The following is an 18,482-nucleotide window of genomic DNA, read 5'->3' on the forward strand; positions in this document are numbered from 1 at the left end:
AAGGCAGTTCAGTCACTATCTGCTGTGTCCTGCAGAATGTCTCGCAGACTCTTTCATGAATCAGGAACCCCGAAAGATCATCTCACCTTTAGGCAAGTTCAGCAGTCCTCTCTCTGCGGGTTCTTTGTGTCCAGTTTATGCAACAGTCCAGGCAAGAGCAGTTTCTTGCCCAAATGACTATCAAACTCCATAAGGATCCTCTTCAATGCCCATCTTCTTGAGTATCTCATTGTCATGAAAAGTCCTAAGTTATTAAAACATTAAATAGCATATTCCGTAGTCTTTGAAAGATATGAAGAATGTCTATCTAAAATATATCTATGTACATCTAGAAAATATAACATGACTACAAACTTGACTATTATAGATGATTATCCATTAACAACCTATATACATTACATTTTTACATGAACTACACAATCACAATACCTTAATCAATATCAGAAATACATATACATATAACAAGATTGACCTTAAATTTATATCAATAAACCAAGATTCATATCAATGCAAATTACATCTATATCATCTCCCTCTTTAAATGTAAAAGAACATTTATAAACAATATTTGGGAACATGGGCGCAGTTTTTTCTCTCCAAACTGCTTCCTGCTGAATAGGGGCGCTGTTATTCAGGTCTTTTATGGGATAACCTGTCTGCTAGTTTCATCTCAGTTGGCAGTTGAGCGAAGCAATTTTTTAAGGGTGTTCACAGCAACCCTTCAGGAGGGCGTGGTCTGTCATACCATATTGGGATCAAAGAAGCAATCCATAGAGTCTCATTCTCTGTGAAAACAAAAGAAGAATCTCTTTTTCAAAGTATCATATCCATAGATCCAAATTCTGAAGTCAAGGTATTTTCAAAATATCTATGTTGGATTAGTTTAGTAGCATTTATAAACAAATATCTTTTAGCAGCTGTTGCTCCTTCCTCAGCATTCAAACAAGTCAAACAGAGCATAATAGCATACAGTATCAAAATTCTCTGTGTATTTTCCATCTTTGTGCACTTTATTTTAACCTCTATTTTGTTTATTTTTACTTTTATTTTTTGCTTTTGAGACAGGTTCTCTGTATCTTTGACCTGGAATAACTCTGTAGACCAGGCTGTCCTTGACCTCTCAGAGATCCACCTGTCTCTGCCTCCCAGGCATTGGGATTAAAGGTGTGTGCTACTACACCTTGAACTCACAGAGATCTGTTTGTCTCTGCCTTTTAGGCACTGGGATTAAAGGCGTGTGCTACCACACCTTGAAGTCACAGAGGTCAATCTCCCTCTGCCTCCCAAGTGTTGGGATTAAAGGTGTGTACTATCACACCCAACTACTTTCTTTCTTCCTTTTTTACTTTTAAGAACTTTCTTTTAGCCTGCATATATTTTTAAACACACTGTAAATCATTTAAAGGTTTTCTTTGTCTTTGAATCTCTCTTTACTGTATATCTCTCTTTTTCTGACCACATGAGTCTTTAATTTACCAAGCAATATAGGTAGGATTAAAGCCGTGGCTTTGGCGGCTGGATTCAGCCCTTAGCTTTCCAGCCTCATGGCTGAGGTATTGCTGGAACCATTTTTATTGCCACAACTCGTTTCAAAGTCCCTGCCAGCAAGTAAGCTGCAGCATTCTGCTCACAGACCACACTCGTTCAGACTGCCTGCCTGAGTCAGAGTTTGCCCTGGCAGGATGGCCCAGAAAGCCAGCATTTTAAAACAGCACAACTTTTTTTTCTGCTACGGCTGAAAACAAACAAGCATTCAGTCAGCTTTTATCAATACCATTTAAGTGTTTTGTGGCAGGGCTTCTTAATGAGCTGCAGGGTTTTGCAGCTAAATCTGAGTCAGGAAGCCTCTCTTAGATGAGAGTGCTTGCTTGCCTCTAGCAAGCAGAGCAGACCCAAGAAATTGCTGCTACCACTTCGGACGCCATTCTGTAGTAGGAGCTGCGGGCTGTGTTCCTGCCGCCCCAGCTCCTGGTCGCCTGGCTAGCTTATGCCCCAAAATAACAACACACAAACTGTATTCTTTTAAACACTGCTTGCCCCATTAGCTCTAGCCCTTACTGGCTAATTCTCATATCCCCATCAACCCATCTCTAATAATCTGTGTAGCACCAGTCTTACCGGGAAAGATTCAGCATGTCTGACCTGGCGGCTTGCTTCATCGTGTCTGCCTCTGAGAGGAGCTGCCCTGCATCTGAGCTCACTTCCTCTTCCTCCCAGCATTCTGTTCTGTTTACTCCACCCACCTATGTTCTAACCTATGAGGGCCAACCAATTTCTTTTTTAATTAACCAATGACCTTCCTCCATCAAGTTCTATCCTTTTCTGTGATACATAGCTGCTTCCAGATAGCATAAAGAGAGGATTGTCTAATACCAATGGTAAATCTTTATCTTATCTCACTTTCTTCAAAGGTGATTTTACTAAGCTCTTAGGAGAGACTAAAAGGCAGAATTGGTTTTTTACTTCCCATTTCCCAAGGAGACTGAGTCTCTAAATTAGCATAGTAGACACCTTCGTTTCTTTTCCTATTCTTGTGATAAATACTGACACATGTTACAGGATAGAAGGTTTACCTTTACTTCACAGCTCAAGGTGCTGTGGACACATCATGGTGGACGTGGGCAGCAGGAGCTTGAAGCAGCTGCTCACATTCTGTCCATAGTTGGTGCATACATGCTGTTTAGTCCCCTTTGTTTATAAGTCCAGGATCACAGCCCTGGGAAATGTGATCTATGGTGGTGAGTCTTCCCATCTCAGGTGACACAGTCAAGGTAATCCCCCTTAGGGATGTCCAGAGGTCCACCTCCCAGATGATTCTAGATTCTGTGTTGTAAGCTAGCAGTCACCATCACAGTGAACGGTGTGATCCGTGAATGATACTGTACCTTTCTTTGTGATCCCAAGGTGAGGAGGCACCAAGTGTACAGATGTAATCCTGTCTACATTTGCCACAAGCTCCAGATGCTCCTCATTGCTAAGTTCTGCGTGACAGGACTAGCTACACTCCTGTTGTCGACCAAAAGTGTGGCCGTCACTACTTGGAAATCCTGTAGTTTACTTGTGTGAAGCACATGTAAGGATCAGCATTAGGACATGATCTATTATTTGATTTGTATCGTTTTAAGAGAACTTCAATGCATAGTTAAATAGATCAGACTTTCACAGCCACAGTATGTACACACCTAATGTCTACTGAAGCAAGATTCTCCTCCTCTGGCCAAGACAGACTATGAAGAAATAATTTCAAATTTCACAGGTTTATCAAAATTTTACCTTTCATAACCATTCTAAATACACTAGTCCCTTAAAGCATGTGGCATCCTACATGTGAGAAGAGTTGCTCTCATCTTTCAGTTTTTATTTAAAAGATGAGTGGGTGTACCAGTCTGTCATGGTACAGGGTTATCTTCCTAGGACCTGGCCACTGTTGGGTGTGCATTGTTCCTAGGTCTGTTTAATACCTTAGTAGCGTTTGGCTAAGCAAGCACTGTGTTCTTACCCCACTAAGCGTGAGGCATTTGTTCAGGGACTGTACCTTTTTCTCGGTTGTCACTGCTGTTTTCTACAGTTATAGGTGCTAATTTCACATCAAGTTACTCTAGTCATTTTGTTTTAAAGTCTCAGATATTTCTGTATGAAATAAGAAGTGGCATCCGGATGTAGCAGTAGTAAAGCATGTTCAAGTCCCTGGGTTCAATGCTCAACACTATAAAAAATTGAAATAAATGCATATCAATGGGTCATGGTATAGATTGAGTGAATGACATAGTTATATGTAAGGCGTATAATGACCTCAATAGCACATACCTCAACAGGTCTGACACTTTGCTTCCAGCCAATGACACTGATTCTGAAGGCTATGGAATCTTTGGAACTAACCTATGTAGCAGAAATGGCTAACTAGTCAAAGCCTGGAGGCAATATCTACTTCTCCTTTTGTTCCAAGGTCCATGTTTTCTGATCTTTCAAGATGTGAACAAACCAAATGGCAAGCCACCACTTCCATGCATAGAGCAATTCCAGCATGCTTTCTCCCTGCTGTGGTGAACCAGATTCTTTGAAAGTATATGCCAACGCAAAGCTTTTCTCACTCGAGATTCTTTAGTGAGATGTTCTATTAGTTTCCTTTCTACTGCTGTGACAAAATTCCATGACCAAGGCAACTTAGAAAAGAAAGCATTTAATTGGGCATCTGGTCCCGAAAGACTATAGTCCTGATCTTTTTTTTGTTTGTTTGTTTTGTTTTGTTTAGAGAATTTAATCTGATAATTCCATACATTGGTACAGTGTATTTTATTTATTTATTTATTTATTTATTTATTTATTTATTTATTTATTTATTAAAGATTTCTGTCTCTTCCCCGCCACTGCCTCCCATATCCCTCCCCGTCCCCCAATCAACTCCCCCTCTCTCATCAGCCCTAAGAGCAGTCAGGGTTCCCTGCCCTGTGGGGAGTCCAAGGACCTCCCACCTCCTTCCAGGTCTATTAAGGTGAACATCCAAACAGCCTAGGCTCCCACAAAGCCAGTATGGGCAGTAGGATCAAAACCCAATGCCATTGTTCTTGACTTCTCAGCAGTCCTCATTGTCCACTATGTTCAGCGAGTCCGGTTTTATACCATGCTTTTTCAGACCCAGGCCAGCTGGCCTTGGTGAGTTCCCGAAAGAACATTCCCATTGTCTCAGTGTGTGGGTGCACCCCTCATGGCCCTGAGTTCCTTGCTCGTGCTCTCTCTCCTTCTGCTCCTGGTTTGGACCTTGGGGTTGTAGTCTTTTGAAAGCTCAGAGGCCATCCTGAGTGACACACCTCTACAACAGTGCCACTCCTGCTACTCCTTCCCAAACAGTTCCCAAACATGGGACTCTCTGGGGGCCATTCTCATTCAAACCAGAGCAGGTGTCTTATCATAGAGATTAAGTGCGGGCTAAGTGGGGATTTGTAGTGAGTTTATTTTTTGCTTGTTTTCATTAGTACTTTATTATACCCAAAAGGAACAAGTAATTTGCTTTAAGACACCAATTTGTTGAAGCACAGTGATGCTTTACTTTGCCAAATGCATTGTACCTTGTTGTAAACGTGACTATTTTCCCAGAAGGTGGGTTGACTCTTGAAGCACAGTTGACTGTGTTGTGGATGTCATTGGCATGCAGCGCAGGTGCTGTGAATGGGGCCTCTTTCCCATTTCACTCATTCATTGTGTTCATCAGCTTTTGGTTAAGGTTGCAGTCACCCAAGAGAAACATTTTTTTTATTTTACTCTTTTTTAATTAAAATTTCTGCCTCCTCCCTGTTTCCCATTTCCCTCCCCCTCCTCCCACACATTGCCTCCTCCCCCCACTCTCCTCCCCCTCTCCCCACCCCTTTACCCCTCCCCCCACTCCATTCCCCCTCCCTCTCGATACTGAAGAGCAGTCCAAATTCCCTGCCCTGTAGGAAGACCAAGGTCCTCCCACTTCTATCTAGGTACAGGAAGGTGAGCATCCAAACAGGCTAGGCTCCCACAAAGCCAGTTCATGTATTAGGATCGAAACCTAGTGCCATTGTCCTTGGCTTCTCATCAGCCTTCATTGTCCACCATGTTCAGAGACTCCGGTTTCATCCCATGCTTATTCAGTCCCAGTCCAGCTGGCCTTGGTGAGCTCCCAATAGATCAGTTCCACTGTCACAGTGGGTGGGTGCACCCCTCGTGGTCCTGACTTCCTTGCTCATGTTCTCCCTCCTTCTGCTCCTCATTTGGACCTTAAGAGCTCAGTCCGTTGCTCCAAAGAAATATTTTTAAAAGAGGGAAGATTTCTACTGCTGTTGTTTGTAATTTCCAAGGGTTGAGTTCATATTGGGTTGGCCTCACTGCTAGAAGGAGGCATCCCACATCCTGATGGTAGTAGTGCTTGGGAGAGGTTGCAGAGAGGATTATGGGTTTCTCCTGCTCCCCATTATTCCATCTTCTCTTCTAGCCTTGGGGATACAAGTCCATTTCTTATCAATGTGACACCCAAACACATCTCCCTAGATCACAGCTTTTCATCCCTGACCCCCAAAGAGATAATTTCTATAGTATAATGTCGACTACATCCAGTCCAACACCAGGAGTCTCTCTCCATTGTCTTAATAGGTCTAACATTATTTGAAGTCCCACATTCCAACTGTCTTCCCAAGGCTAAAGGCATCTCTTAGCTTTCAGTTTTTAGATCTTAGTCCATGGTTGGTTGATTCCATTGTTTAGCGTATGAAACAATCAGAATACCAAGGTGGCAGAGGCTGTCCTCCTCCAGACCACAGGGAAGCAGAGAAATGAGGTTGTGGTCCTGCTGCAGGATTCCCTCTTTCCCCCACTTTATTCAGCTCGGACCTCTAACCTTTGGCATAGTACCATCCACATTCAGGGCAGGTGTCTCGCTTAATGCCTACCGCAAACACAGATACGTTCAGAGGTACAGTTTACGAATCTCCTGAGAACTTAAGCATTCACATCCAATCAAAATGACAATGAACATTAACCATTATAGCCATCTATATACCAGCTTCCACCATATACAATATATTCTGCTGTATTTTCCTTGAATTCAAAAAATGCCAAAGCCCTCAGCACACTTACCACTAGCTACCTATAACACCTCTTACTCTGGCCTTCCCATTGGGATGTAAAAGGAAGATTCCTGACCTCATTGATCTACAAATGTTCTCCCCATCTGTTAAGAGATGCACAAGGTGGCTGCAAAGATGGCCAGGGATTAAGAGCATATCCTGCTTTTGCAGAGTACCTGGATTTGGTTGCCAGCACCGGTGTCAGATAGCTAACCATCACCTGTAACTCCAGCTCCCAGGATCCAACATCTTCTGGCATCTGCAGGCACCTATTGTCATTTGCATATCCCTGTATATTTAGATCCATATATACAAATTAAAAAAATCATTAGTCAGGGAGAAGAGAGAGCACGCTATGTGAGCTGCAGTATGTAGGAGCTGAAAGACTGTGTGCCGGACTATGAAACACCATTCCCTAGATCCAGTACAGCTTCTGTAGCCTTTAATTCTCAGCAGCAATAGTTACCTGCACTGGGCATACAAAAGACTAGCTCCATCAACAGTCAGTCAGGAAAGGGAGAGATCTTGCAGCCCTTACCGTGCACCTCTGGACGGTTGTTTTACCAGTAGAGTCTGGAAGAGAGTCACTGTCTTTAGTCGTGTGCATGCTGCTGAGCCCCCCATGCTTCAGCCTGTAACTCCAAACCACTCTCACACAAATGACACTGCTTAACCTTGGCTCACAAAACAAAACACAATACATGTAAGAGATTTTGGGGAGGGGAAAGTGTTCACATAGTTGGTAGGGTGATGGAAGAAGGTCGTTGGTTAATTAATAAAAAAACTGCTTGGCTTCATAGGTTAGAACATAGGTGGGTGGAGTAAACAGAACAGAATGCTGAGAGGAAGAGGAAGTGAGCTCAGATGCAGGGCAGCTCCTCTCAGAGCCAGACGCCATGCAGCCAGCCACCAGGTCAGACATGCTGAATCTTTCCCAGTAAGCGCACCTAGTGGTGCTATGTAGATTGTTAGAAATGGGCTAAATTAATATGTGAGAATTAGCCTAGAAAAGGCTAGATATAATGGGCCAGGCAGTGTTTAAAAGAATACAGTTTGTGTGTTGTTATTTTGGGGCATAAGCTAGCCAGGTGACTGGGAGCTGGGTGGCAGGAACGCAGCCCGCAGCTCCCTCAACAGTAAGGAGGGAAGAGGGGTAGGTATGCAAAGCACACACTTGTGAAACTGTAAAAATATGAAAGTAAAACTTTTTAAAAAGATAGTTGCATGATGTGTTGATCAGAGTACTGAATGTTAGAGACAAGAGGACCAAAGAGACATTCAGTATATACTCCACGTAACAGCTCTGAGACAGCCATAGACCTGGCCCCAGAGCCACACCAAAGAGACATTCAGTATATACTCCACATAACAGCTCTGAGACAGCCAGAGACCTGATCCCAGAGCCGCATCTTGACCCCTTCTGTTTCACTTTCAGAAAAATCTCTAAAGCATTCTTTGGAGGAAAATTCTGGTTAAAGTTGTCATTGCTCTGCTCACCCTATACTGAAAGCTCCAAGTTCTAAGTATACACAATCCTGAGAGGTGTGACTGAGTGTGCAGAAAACTTTCCCATCTGGCCCTCATTTGATCCTTCCTCAGAATTGCTTACCATCTCACTGGAGCACCTTCCTGGAGTTCTCCCTGTCTGTGTGGGCATTGCTTACACACTGGAGCACCTTCCTGGAGTCCTCCCTGTCTGTGTGGGCATTGCTTATACACTGGAGCTTTTTTCTGGAGTCCTCCCTATCTGTGCGGGCATTGCTTACACACTGGAGCACCTTCCTGGAATCTTCCCTGTCTGAGTGGGCATTGCTTACACACTTAGCTCATGCCTGCCCCTTCATGGTGTGCATACTATGTTTTAGAGAGTTTTTCATTAGATAATGAGGTATTTAAAGGCACGGTCTGTTGTGTATAGTAGATTTCCCAGTGCTTAGATCAGACCCTGTAATATGAAGGGGTAATAATAGTTTCTTGGGAAGATGGCTGAAAACTTATACTTCTATAGTATACCTTGGGTGCTGGAGCCGTGTGTTTTCAGTCTCACATGTGCTGCAGTGTTCTGGAGGGAGCAGCAGTGAGCACAGTTTATAGAGCACCCCACTTAGGAGTTACATTCTTCTGGGGAATCAGGTCTGTGTTAGTCACTGTTTGCGGCTTCGATAAAACACTATGACCTAAAGCTACTTATGTAAGAGTTTATTTTGGCTTAGGATTCCAGGAGTGTCTGTGGTGGCAGGGCAGACACAGCAGTAGGAGGCCTGAGCAGGAAGCTGAGAGATCACATCTTCCACATAAACACAAAGCAGAGGGTGAACTAGAAGTGGAATGTGGCTAAAACTCAGAGCCGGCCCCAGTGATGTACTTCCTCCAACAAGGCTGTACCTCCTAAACGTTCCCTAACTTTCAACAGTGCCTCCATTGGTGGGCCACATGTTCAAATACATGTTCAAACTCCCACATAATATCAAGAGTAAAATATAAAGGTAAGTAATGGGAAAGTAGAGACGTGTGTGTGTGTTTGTGTGTGTGTGTGTGTAGTACTGAGAAGGGTCAGGAAAGGTGGCAGTTGGTAAAGGTTATCGTTGAGTAAACACAAAACCATTAGCATCACTGTGCAGCCACTGATCGGAAGAGCTTTCTGGGCAGGAAGCAGTAACCCCAAAGTCACAGAAGTGTCATTGTTCAGCCATACATCCTGTAGTGTTTTATCTCAAGGTATGTGAGTTGGTCTTAAATTTTTACTCTATAGAATTCAAAGCATAAAAGAATTGCCTTTTTATGTAAAAGTATGTTTAAAAAATTATGTAAAAGGCCTTCCTAGTTGTTCCAGGGACTGTCAGGAAGGGTTGTAACAATAGTCAGCTGAGCGACTTGTTCTTCGGAGCTGTCAGTGCACAGTAGAAATATAAAGTGTACCATGTAGCCATGTGTCTGCTTTAAAATGCCTTCACTCCTGTCTTCCATTGGGCCTTGTGAGCAGCTCCATTGTGCAGGGAACAGCTGTGCTCAAAACGGCTCAGAGGACTGTGCTGCCCTGCTCAAGGTTACTCTAGGATAGGAGTCATCCTGTCATAGCTTTTTCTGCTCATTACTTGGGCATGCTGCCACTCTGGCTTTTTTGCAAAAGAAGGAGTGTCACTTTTTTTTTTGGACCTGAGTGATCTTTCTGGCATACAAGTCTAATGGAATTTCCCAGTGGGATATTTTCATGTGCTGCTGTGTCTGTAATATGAATTCTAAGCTCCTGTGCATGACAGATAAACCCCCAGTGAACTGCCTCTCTTTCCTATCCCTCAGGCCTGGTTCCCGACATTGCCTCTTTCAGAGATTGTATTCTAGCTGTTCTGATACTTTATTTCTCAAAACTAAAATCTTGTGTGTACCTGTGTCGATATGTGGATATAATCCTTTCTGCCCAGCTATCTACTCCCCACTGTGGACAAATGAATCTGAGCCAAGGTACCTTCTCTGATGCCCTTCCTGCCTCCTCCATAGGCATGGGCCACTTTCTCTCATCTCTTTATTCCTTGCTTGTGTTCTCAGGGTAAAAGGTTCTTTCAGGATATTATAGGTGATGCCAATGTGTCTCCTCTAAAGTCACTGACTGTATTTGAGGACAGAAATCCCGTTTTTTCCTGTATCTTTAGGACCTAATTCCCTATGCATCCTCAGTGACTGCTAACTGGTATGTACATAAATTAAGAACTCTAGTCCACTGCTGTGCTGTGCAGTGGGACATTAGGACACTAGGAGCTTCAGATGAGTAAATGTGAGGCCTGACCTGCCCTGACTGGAGGAAGGAGGGGCAGTTGGGTGAACTGGAGGCTTGGAGTACACAGGAGTGTTCTGAAGACTGATGACCCGTTCTTTGACTCATCAACGGCTTCCCCTGCATCAGACAGCACTGCTGAATTTGGAATTAAATATGACAAAGTCCTGATGAGTCATCCTGGAAAGTGAGATGAAAGTGGTTTCAGTTTGTTGTCTCCACATAAGAATACCCAGCGAAGCTTGCCTTTCCCTCGTTGTCAGTGCAGTGGTTCTGGTTCCCCAGTCTTTTCATGCTCTCTACTCCCTGTGGCTTCGTGTGCAGGGACCCCCCCCCCCCCCCCGGTAGCTGATAGGATCCTGCCTGTGCACTATGAAAGTGGTGCTGCCCTGAGCCAGCCTGCAGTAGCTGGAACTCACCAGAATTTTGGGGTGGCATTTGGGACAGCCTCTCGCCAATAGTTCTCTTCAGTTTTATACAATGATTGGTAAATGAGTAACAGAAAATTACTCCCTCTTCTAATGTTTGTCCTAATTTGATCTCTTTTACTACATAATCCACATGTAGGCGAACGTACAGCTACAGAAGGTGGTATTCAGTAAATTCTGTTTCCATTTTATACCTGTCCAACTGCAGATTGGAAATTCACATTTAAGAGAAATTTATTTCAGATAGATTGTGCTGTGCCTTGCTTTTCACTCCCATCTGACCTTTGTGGTTGTGGTAAATGTATTTGGAAGTGTGGTCTTGCTGTCATTTGTAAAGTCCTGAGCCAATATCAGTTAAAAACGGAGACATGTCCTTTAGCTTTATAGGCTAGAGAAGCAAATGCAACAGGGATTATATCCCAAATTTCATGAAAAACTATTTCTAAAGTGTGTGTGTGTAAGTTACTAATAGAAATTACTAAGTAGAACACTATCTCAAAATAACAGCCCTAACGGGGATCCCATACCACTTACAATATCACAAGCAGTATTACCAAGAAATGGAGACTGTCAAACACAATAGACTAACTCCTTTTTTGCTGCTTCAGTAGTATCAGTGAGTAGACATTTTTGTAAATACTTGTGTATACCTTGGTGTCATAAGACCTTGACTATATTCTTTAAAGACATATTTTATTCAGCCCTTGAAGAATTTTTACTGCTTCGAAGGTAAATAGAATGACTCTTCATACTTTCCGTTTTAGAGGTTTTGGTGCCTTTTTATGCTGGTAGGTTTTTGTAGCCTGTGTGATATTTTGCATTATCACTTGAACATTGAGTATGGAAGATTTCAAAGCTAACCCTAACCACAACGTCTTTTAGTCTTCTTAGAGGCTGAAAGCTTCCACATTTGCGAGTCATGTCTTCAAACTTCTGGGAGAACAGGGTGGGGTAGAAAGACAAGAAAATGGATGTTAGAGAATACTCTAAACAGCAAGAATTCCCAAGTAAAGTTAGGTGTAAGGCTGGTTGTAGAGCACTCAGAGACATGACTTAGTGGCATAGAGACAGTGTGTGGAAGGCCGTGTGGTTTGAGTTTTCTTCCCAGCTATATGACTGCAGCTGCAGGCCCCTGAAGTACAAAGCAGGTACAGAAGATTAAAACAGCTTGTCTGCCACCCCGCCCCAACCGCACCCCTTGCTGGGTTGATGTGAAGTTCTTGTGAAAACACTTTTCAAAGTTTCAAATGTTTACATTTGGAGAAATGACTGAATGTGTGTATCAAATAAAGTATTGGAGTGAATCAAAAATTATTTTAGAATATTTTGAGAAATGTCATGATTGCATGGGGAAATTTTCACTAAAATTTAAGTTGAGTTTTAGAAGTAATAATAACCAGCTAAGTCCCTTTAGAAAGAGAGGAGATAATGGTGTCAGTAGGCAAGTAATCCACAGAGCAGGTGAGTTTACAGTACTCTTCCTGCTTGCTGCGTATAGTCTTTACAAGGATTGTATTGAAGAAATCACTTCAAGTTTAAAACCATAGGACTTGATGAGGAAGAAATGCCAGGAATCAAGGCCTTTGAGGCCAATTCAGTTATTTCTCCTGCAGAAGAAATTTTACTTTTTCTTAGAATGTTTTTGTGAAACTTGTCTCTTTTTCTCATGTCTTCCACAGTCATTTGAAATATTGAAAAATATCATGTCAAACATAACAGATATTATGATAATTCATGCACTTGTTAAGCATAATTCTCTAAAGAGGTGTACTCAGGGAGCCAAGCATAAAGTTCTGTTATTGTTTGAGCAGGAAAGACTGGTTGGGAAATGTAACTATTCTCAACCTTCCCACACCCACATAGGTATGAAAACAGCTCTACCTGTACTATAGAATGGTCCCTGCCCACCTTAATACAGAAATGGCCTTAGGAGACACCTGTCCTCCGGGTTGTTCTGTTAGCAGGGACTCACTCAGCACAGGTGTAAGAAGTCTCAGCCTTCCATCCTGAACACTTCAGTACTGGGTTTTTTTTTTTTTTTTTTTTTTTTTTTTTTGGTTTTTCGGGACAGGGTTTCTCTGTGGTTTTGGAGCCTGTCCTGGAACTAGCTCTTGTAGACCAGGCTGGTCTCGAACTCACAGAGATCCACCTGCCTCTGCCTCCCAAGTGCTGGGATTAAAGGCGTGCGCCACCACCGCCCGGCAGTACTGGGGTTTTGTTCTTAAACATTTCATAGGTAATGTGAATAAATTTGATGTACAAAGTTGTGAAATAAGAACTATTCATGCAGGACTAGTTTCACAGCAAAGGAGACGAGATTAAGCTGTTTCAGCTTGTGCGACTCTGTTAACTATCATCTGTTGGTCTGAAAATATGTCTTTACAAAGAAATTGGTTCTGAATACTTAGTGGAAGCATGCAGTAGAGATGTACCCTCATTTCCACACCTGGAGGGATTTGTGAGGATTTATCTTATTTTAATGATTGAGTTTGTGTGCATTCATAGGAGTTTAATCTTAGGAAGGTGATCATCCAGTAAAGCTCATCCTGCCCCCCCTCGTAGAAACTGAGCACCAGGAGAATCAAGAAAGGAAATAATTCCTCCCTTCATGGCATTCCCTAGACTGGTAGCCTCTGGTTCTGCACTCAGCATCTATTCAGATCCTTCTGTGAACTGCTTAAGAGTACCTCTAGTCAATTGCTACTTTTTAATTCCTTGAAAGTAAGCTATGGGTGTAGCTTGTTTTCATAAACAGTGGAGAGAAAGGAGTGGTTTGTTAAGTAACCTTCTGTTTGCCATAGATGATAGTCAGCACAGAGACCACAACAGTCCCAAGTACAGAGACTGAGACTGGAAGAGTCAGCCCCTAAGAGTCATGTATTCTGTACCCTGTCTTCCAAAGACTCGGGGATCAGTGAAAAGGGGGGGAGTGTAAGAGCTAGAGGCAGTGGATGAGTATAAGGAGGTACTCACCATGGTGATGTCAGCATGCACATGACCCAGAGAAGCCCAAACCAGACCAGTTTCCAGCATAGAGAACAGAGTTGGCCATGAGGTTCCGCCCAGCCATGGAGCTTTTGGCAGTTGTTAGCTCTGAGAAAGGAAGGGTCCATGTTCTCTAAGAGATAAAGTCGGCAAAGCTCTAGTAGAAAATCACACATTCATGACTATTTGGGCAGCATAAATTAGCACAGAACATGCTAATTTGGGTGGGAATAGAAGGGGGTTAGATTTGGAAAGTCTTAGAGAAGGGAGGGTAAATATGATTGAAATGTACAAAATTCTCAAAGAACTAATAAAAATTTAAAAAAATACCTTACTTGTGTTTTCCAACAAACCAAAGAGGGTGTTGACTAACAGTCTTTCTTCGTGAAGAAACAGAGAAAATGAACTCTGAATTACCCCTCTACCAGGTGGGGAACAAGAATGTAAACTATAACTACTGATTTAAAACTCAGAACACTTCACCAAGCACCTTATTTTTGTAGAAGATTCTATTGTGTTCTAGAAAAGATGGATTTATGACATGCTCATGGGCTCTTTCCTCCAGAAATTATGATATAATAAGAGAAGAGAAGCACAAATTATGTAACAACAGTTGCCATAAGGTTTTTCAAATATCTTTCAGCAAGTTTTACATTACTTTTTTTTTTTTTTGGAGCCCTCCTTTATGCCATCTTGGTTTGTATATTTTCTCTTAGGCTTCTAAAGCTGTTTGAACCTTGCTTCCAGTTTTCTAATTTATTTATTATTCATTTATTCATTCAGTCAGTTTTTATTAATAATTTTAGACACTAAAATGTTTATATCTAACCCTTGCTGGAATATATCTTTATATTTCTTGGGGCCCTTCTGATGTTAGCATAGCTATTGCTCTTCCAAGAAGATTTTTCTGTCGTGTTCTGTTTCCCTGTAGCATCCCAAGCTCATTGTGTTTACCATCTTACTAATGCTTGCTTCCTTGTCTCTCTCAGTAGGTTGCAAATCTAGAGTAGCAGGGTACATTCTCATAATACATTGTTTGGTACTTATTGTGTAACATGAGGAGGGCCTACTTGTTGGGGTTTCTGCCCTTTCCAGTTCCCCACAGCCAGCAAGCCCCAAAGAAAATCACACAGAGATCTTTATAAGTTATAAAGCTGATTGGCCTATTAGGTCAGGCTACTTATTAGCTCTTGTAGCTTATATTAACCCATTATTCTGATCTATGTTAGCCATGTGGCTTAGTACCTTTTTCAGTGGGGCAGATCACATCCTGCTGCTTCAGTGGTCTGGGCAGGAGTGTGAGGAATCAACTTCCTCCTTCCCAGAATTCTCCTGTTCTCATTGCATCATTTCTACTTCCTGTCTGGTTTTTCCACCTATACTTCCTGCCTGGCCAATCAGCATTTATTTAAAACCTGATTGACAGATTACAGACAATTCTCCTGCACTACTAGTGTACCCCCCATTTTTTGTAAAAGAACATATGAAAAAATATTTTTAATTCCAGGTAAACTTCAATTGTAAAGGCCACTGATTTTTTTTAAACATTGGAGATATTTGAGATAATTTATTAAGCAATTTAACTGACCACAACAATTTATCTGGCCATGAAGTAACTAACCAAACAATGTGCAGCAAAATAACCACTGATATTGAATACCTTCAGTTGGTAAATAACTAAGATGAAAATGGTAGCAGTGATAAGAGTTAAGGAATAGAACAGAACAATTGTATTTCTTTAAAAATGTATCTTAAAAGAATTAATATGGCCCTATGGCTTCCTGTAGTAGAATTTAATGTCATGTTTTTTTTGAGATTAGGACCTAATATATAGAGACTTAGGAAAAAAATGAAATGCCACCTGTTAGAATCTAGTACTTCTCTAATTGGTTTTTATCTATGCCTCCAGACTGTTCCATAATAGGATGAAGAGAGCCACTGTCAGGCCAGGTTTGGTTGAATAGACTCAACATTGACAAATCTCCAGTGTAGCTCAGAATAATGGATTTTCTTGCTAAAATGTTGACAGCTTACCATCATTAAGAATAGAGTTCTGAGAAACAAAGACTGTGTGTGTGTGTTTTTTCTTTCTAAACTTACTTATTATAAAATATGTAGTTTGTCTCCTAACAATCAGGATAGAGTGAGTTAGTGTCATAGTGTGATGGTATTTGTGTTTCCAGAATCATGACTGAGTCTGTTTTGCTTTATTGAGTTTCAACACACACACACACACACACACACACACACACACACACACACACGTCAATTAATAAGTATAACCACTTAACCACCAATTTACCTGCTCTTATATCTGTTGGATTAGCCGTTTTATTCTATTTGAATAATAATATTGCTTTTTGAGATGCTACCAAGAACCATAGGCCCCATGTCCTTTTGAGTGACAAATCAGAGTCAATAGTGAAATCCATTGATGATTGCAACACTTTCTTTATATCTAGAAGTTCTTTTGACTTTTGCAAGCGTAAGTTTTTATTTTTGCTTTCTTCACCTGTTCCCTGAAAAGAACATTCCTCTCCTTTGCTGTCTACCTTCTATAGGGAGGTTATTAATCTGTACCTTTCTTACTGAGAGTATTTAGGGTATATACAAAGGCAGTGGGAGGATGAGAATGTCTTCGCAGAATGAATTATTAAAAGTGATCAGCAAGTTAGAACAAAAATGTGATACAGGTTTATGATAATTGAAAAGCTGAAAATATAAATTCTTAAGTTGTTCAGAAAGTTTTTAAGATGGAAAAAAGATCAAAGCAGGAGTACAAAAAGCTCAGCTCTGCATCCTTTCTTTGAGTTGCATTAAGTGCCACCTCTACAGTTGGCTTTTAGGAGACTATGACTAATGTACCCAGTAGTGGGAAGTACCATTTAGATTTCCAGGAGCTGTCTTCTACTCATTTTATATACCTGTTCATATATGTATGCCCCAAAATGTATAAAATACATTCTTCTTCAACTTTCACAGGTTGACCCCAAAATGTTAATCAAGATGGTTACCAGGCATGTGGCTCAACATGGACATGAGTCCTGGCCTGAGGACCTCGTGTCCCTGACCAAGCAGCTTCACTACTACAATGAGCGTCTCCTAGATTTCACCCAGGCTCAGCTCCTTCAGGGCCTGCGGAAGGGTGTAGATGTGCAACGGTTTACTGCTGATGACCAATACAAAAGAGAAACCATCCTGGGCCTTGCAGAGTAAGTGCTTACCTTGTTTCCTGAGGGGGTGGGTTCACAATGCAGAAGAATTAGTTGAATTCATGAATTAGCACGCACAGTTGTTAGGAACCTTTCTCCAACTTTCCCAATCCTGTGAGGAATAGATAGCACATAGACTATCTAAGTAGTGTTAAGCTAGAAAAGTCTATCATAAGCAGACACAGACTTGTGAGCCTATTAATTTCGGTAGTAGCTCTGAATTGTGTTGGGGTTTCATTGTTGGTTGCTGTTAAGCATCTAAGTCTTGGTAACCCAGTTCCAGAATTGTGTCAGTTCTGGGGACCTGGGCGATGCCTTGGTAAAGAAGGATAGTGTGTGTGATGGGACTTTAAAAATGAAATGGCTTCATCTGAAGTTTTCCATCCTATAGACAGACCTGTGATATAAAAGTATTCTTATCTGCATTTATTAAATTAAAAAGAAGTTGCGGCTTAGGGATGGTCAGTGGCAAAGTTTACATGGGTGATAAAATCTAGAAGTTTGATCTTAATTTGGGTCTGTTACATCTCTACCACAACATGGTGTGCCTTCTTGTACATTGTTTCCACTCTCAAGGAAGCTCTAGCGGGCCATGCAAGTTAGTATTATGGTATTGAGACTTTGGTTAGATTGTGTGTTTGCTGATAGGATAGTTATTTGTGTTTCCTGAGAAATTCCTTTGAAATACCAAAAATTATTTTGATGGTGGTAATGGTATGATATTGTTCAATATGATCCTTTAAATTCTTACAAAGTGGCAAAGAAGTATTGCCAGTCTCTGGTAACTATATTATCCTGGACCTCTTTGCTCTTGAAGGTATCTGGATTTTCTGTGAGGTCTGAGGTCTGGATCTTCCTCCAGGCGGTGTGTGAGAGAGCCGAAGGAAAGAGTGGAGAAAGCCTGTGCCAGTCTCAATTAAGAAGTGGCTTCCTCTTAATCATTTCTCCTGAAAGGTCAGCTTCAGAGTCAATTAATGTCTGACTTGACGGTATCCTAAGTTAGTGCATAGTCCAACTTCGTTGCTTCTAGAAGAAGAATCTGAGAAACAGGTTTTTAAGGAGTTGTTCAAGGTCACACAGCTAGGACTTGAGCCTGGGTTTCCTTCTAGACCCAGTGTGCTTTTTTTTTGGTCATTTGTAATCTTGCTGGCATGTTGATGGTTTTTTATGAGAAGATGATTATGCAGAATACAATATTGTGAGGAAGAAAGTGTCTTAGATTATTAGTTACATTTTGCTGGAGTTTTTTTCTATGTGTGCAGCTAGCTATGCTATTTGAAGTATGTCCTCAAGGATAAATGTATGCTTTTGATAAATATATAATAGATTCTTTTATATTCTGTGGTTTAGAAAGATACACTGCGGTCCTTGGATGGTTTGTTTAAAATCTCTCATAGTTTCAGTGGGGTTTGAGCTTTGCCATTTCTAAGTTGGTGGAGATTCTAGTGTTTAGGGCAGTATTTTTGCCATTCTATCTCCAATTATGCACAATGTAGCC

At 41.5% G+C, this 18,482-nt stretch overlaps 1 protein-coding gene across 2 annotated transcripts in view; it reads left to right on the top strand.

Moving 5' to 3' along the window:
- Nbas (NBAS subunit of NRZ tethering complex) overlaps positions 1–18,482 on the top strand; it is a 319,717-nt gene that overhangs the window by 206,537 nt on the left and 94,698 nt on the right. For both annotated transcript variants that reach the window (XM_057768127.1, XM_057768135.1), the window contains exon 41: positions 16,755–16,984. In XM_057768127.1, coding sequence (XP_057624110.1) covers positions 16,755–16,984 — 230 coding nt within the window. The remainder of the gene's footprint in view (positions 1–16,754; positions 16,985–18,482) is intronic.

Source organism: Chionomys nivalis, chromosome 1 (genome assembly GCF_950005125.1).
Source record: "Chionomys nivalis chromosome 1, mChiNiv1.1, whole genome shotgun sequence".
NCBI classification, from domain to species: domain Eukaryota; kingdom Metazoa; phylum Chordata; class Mammalia; order Rodentia; family Cricetidae; genus Chionomys; species Chionomys nivalis.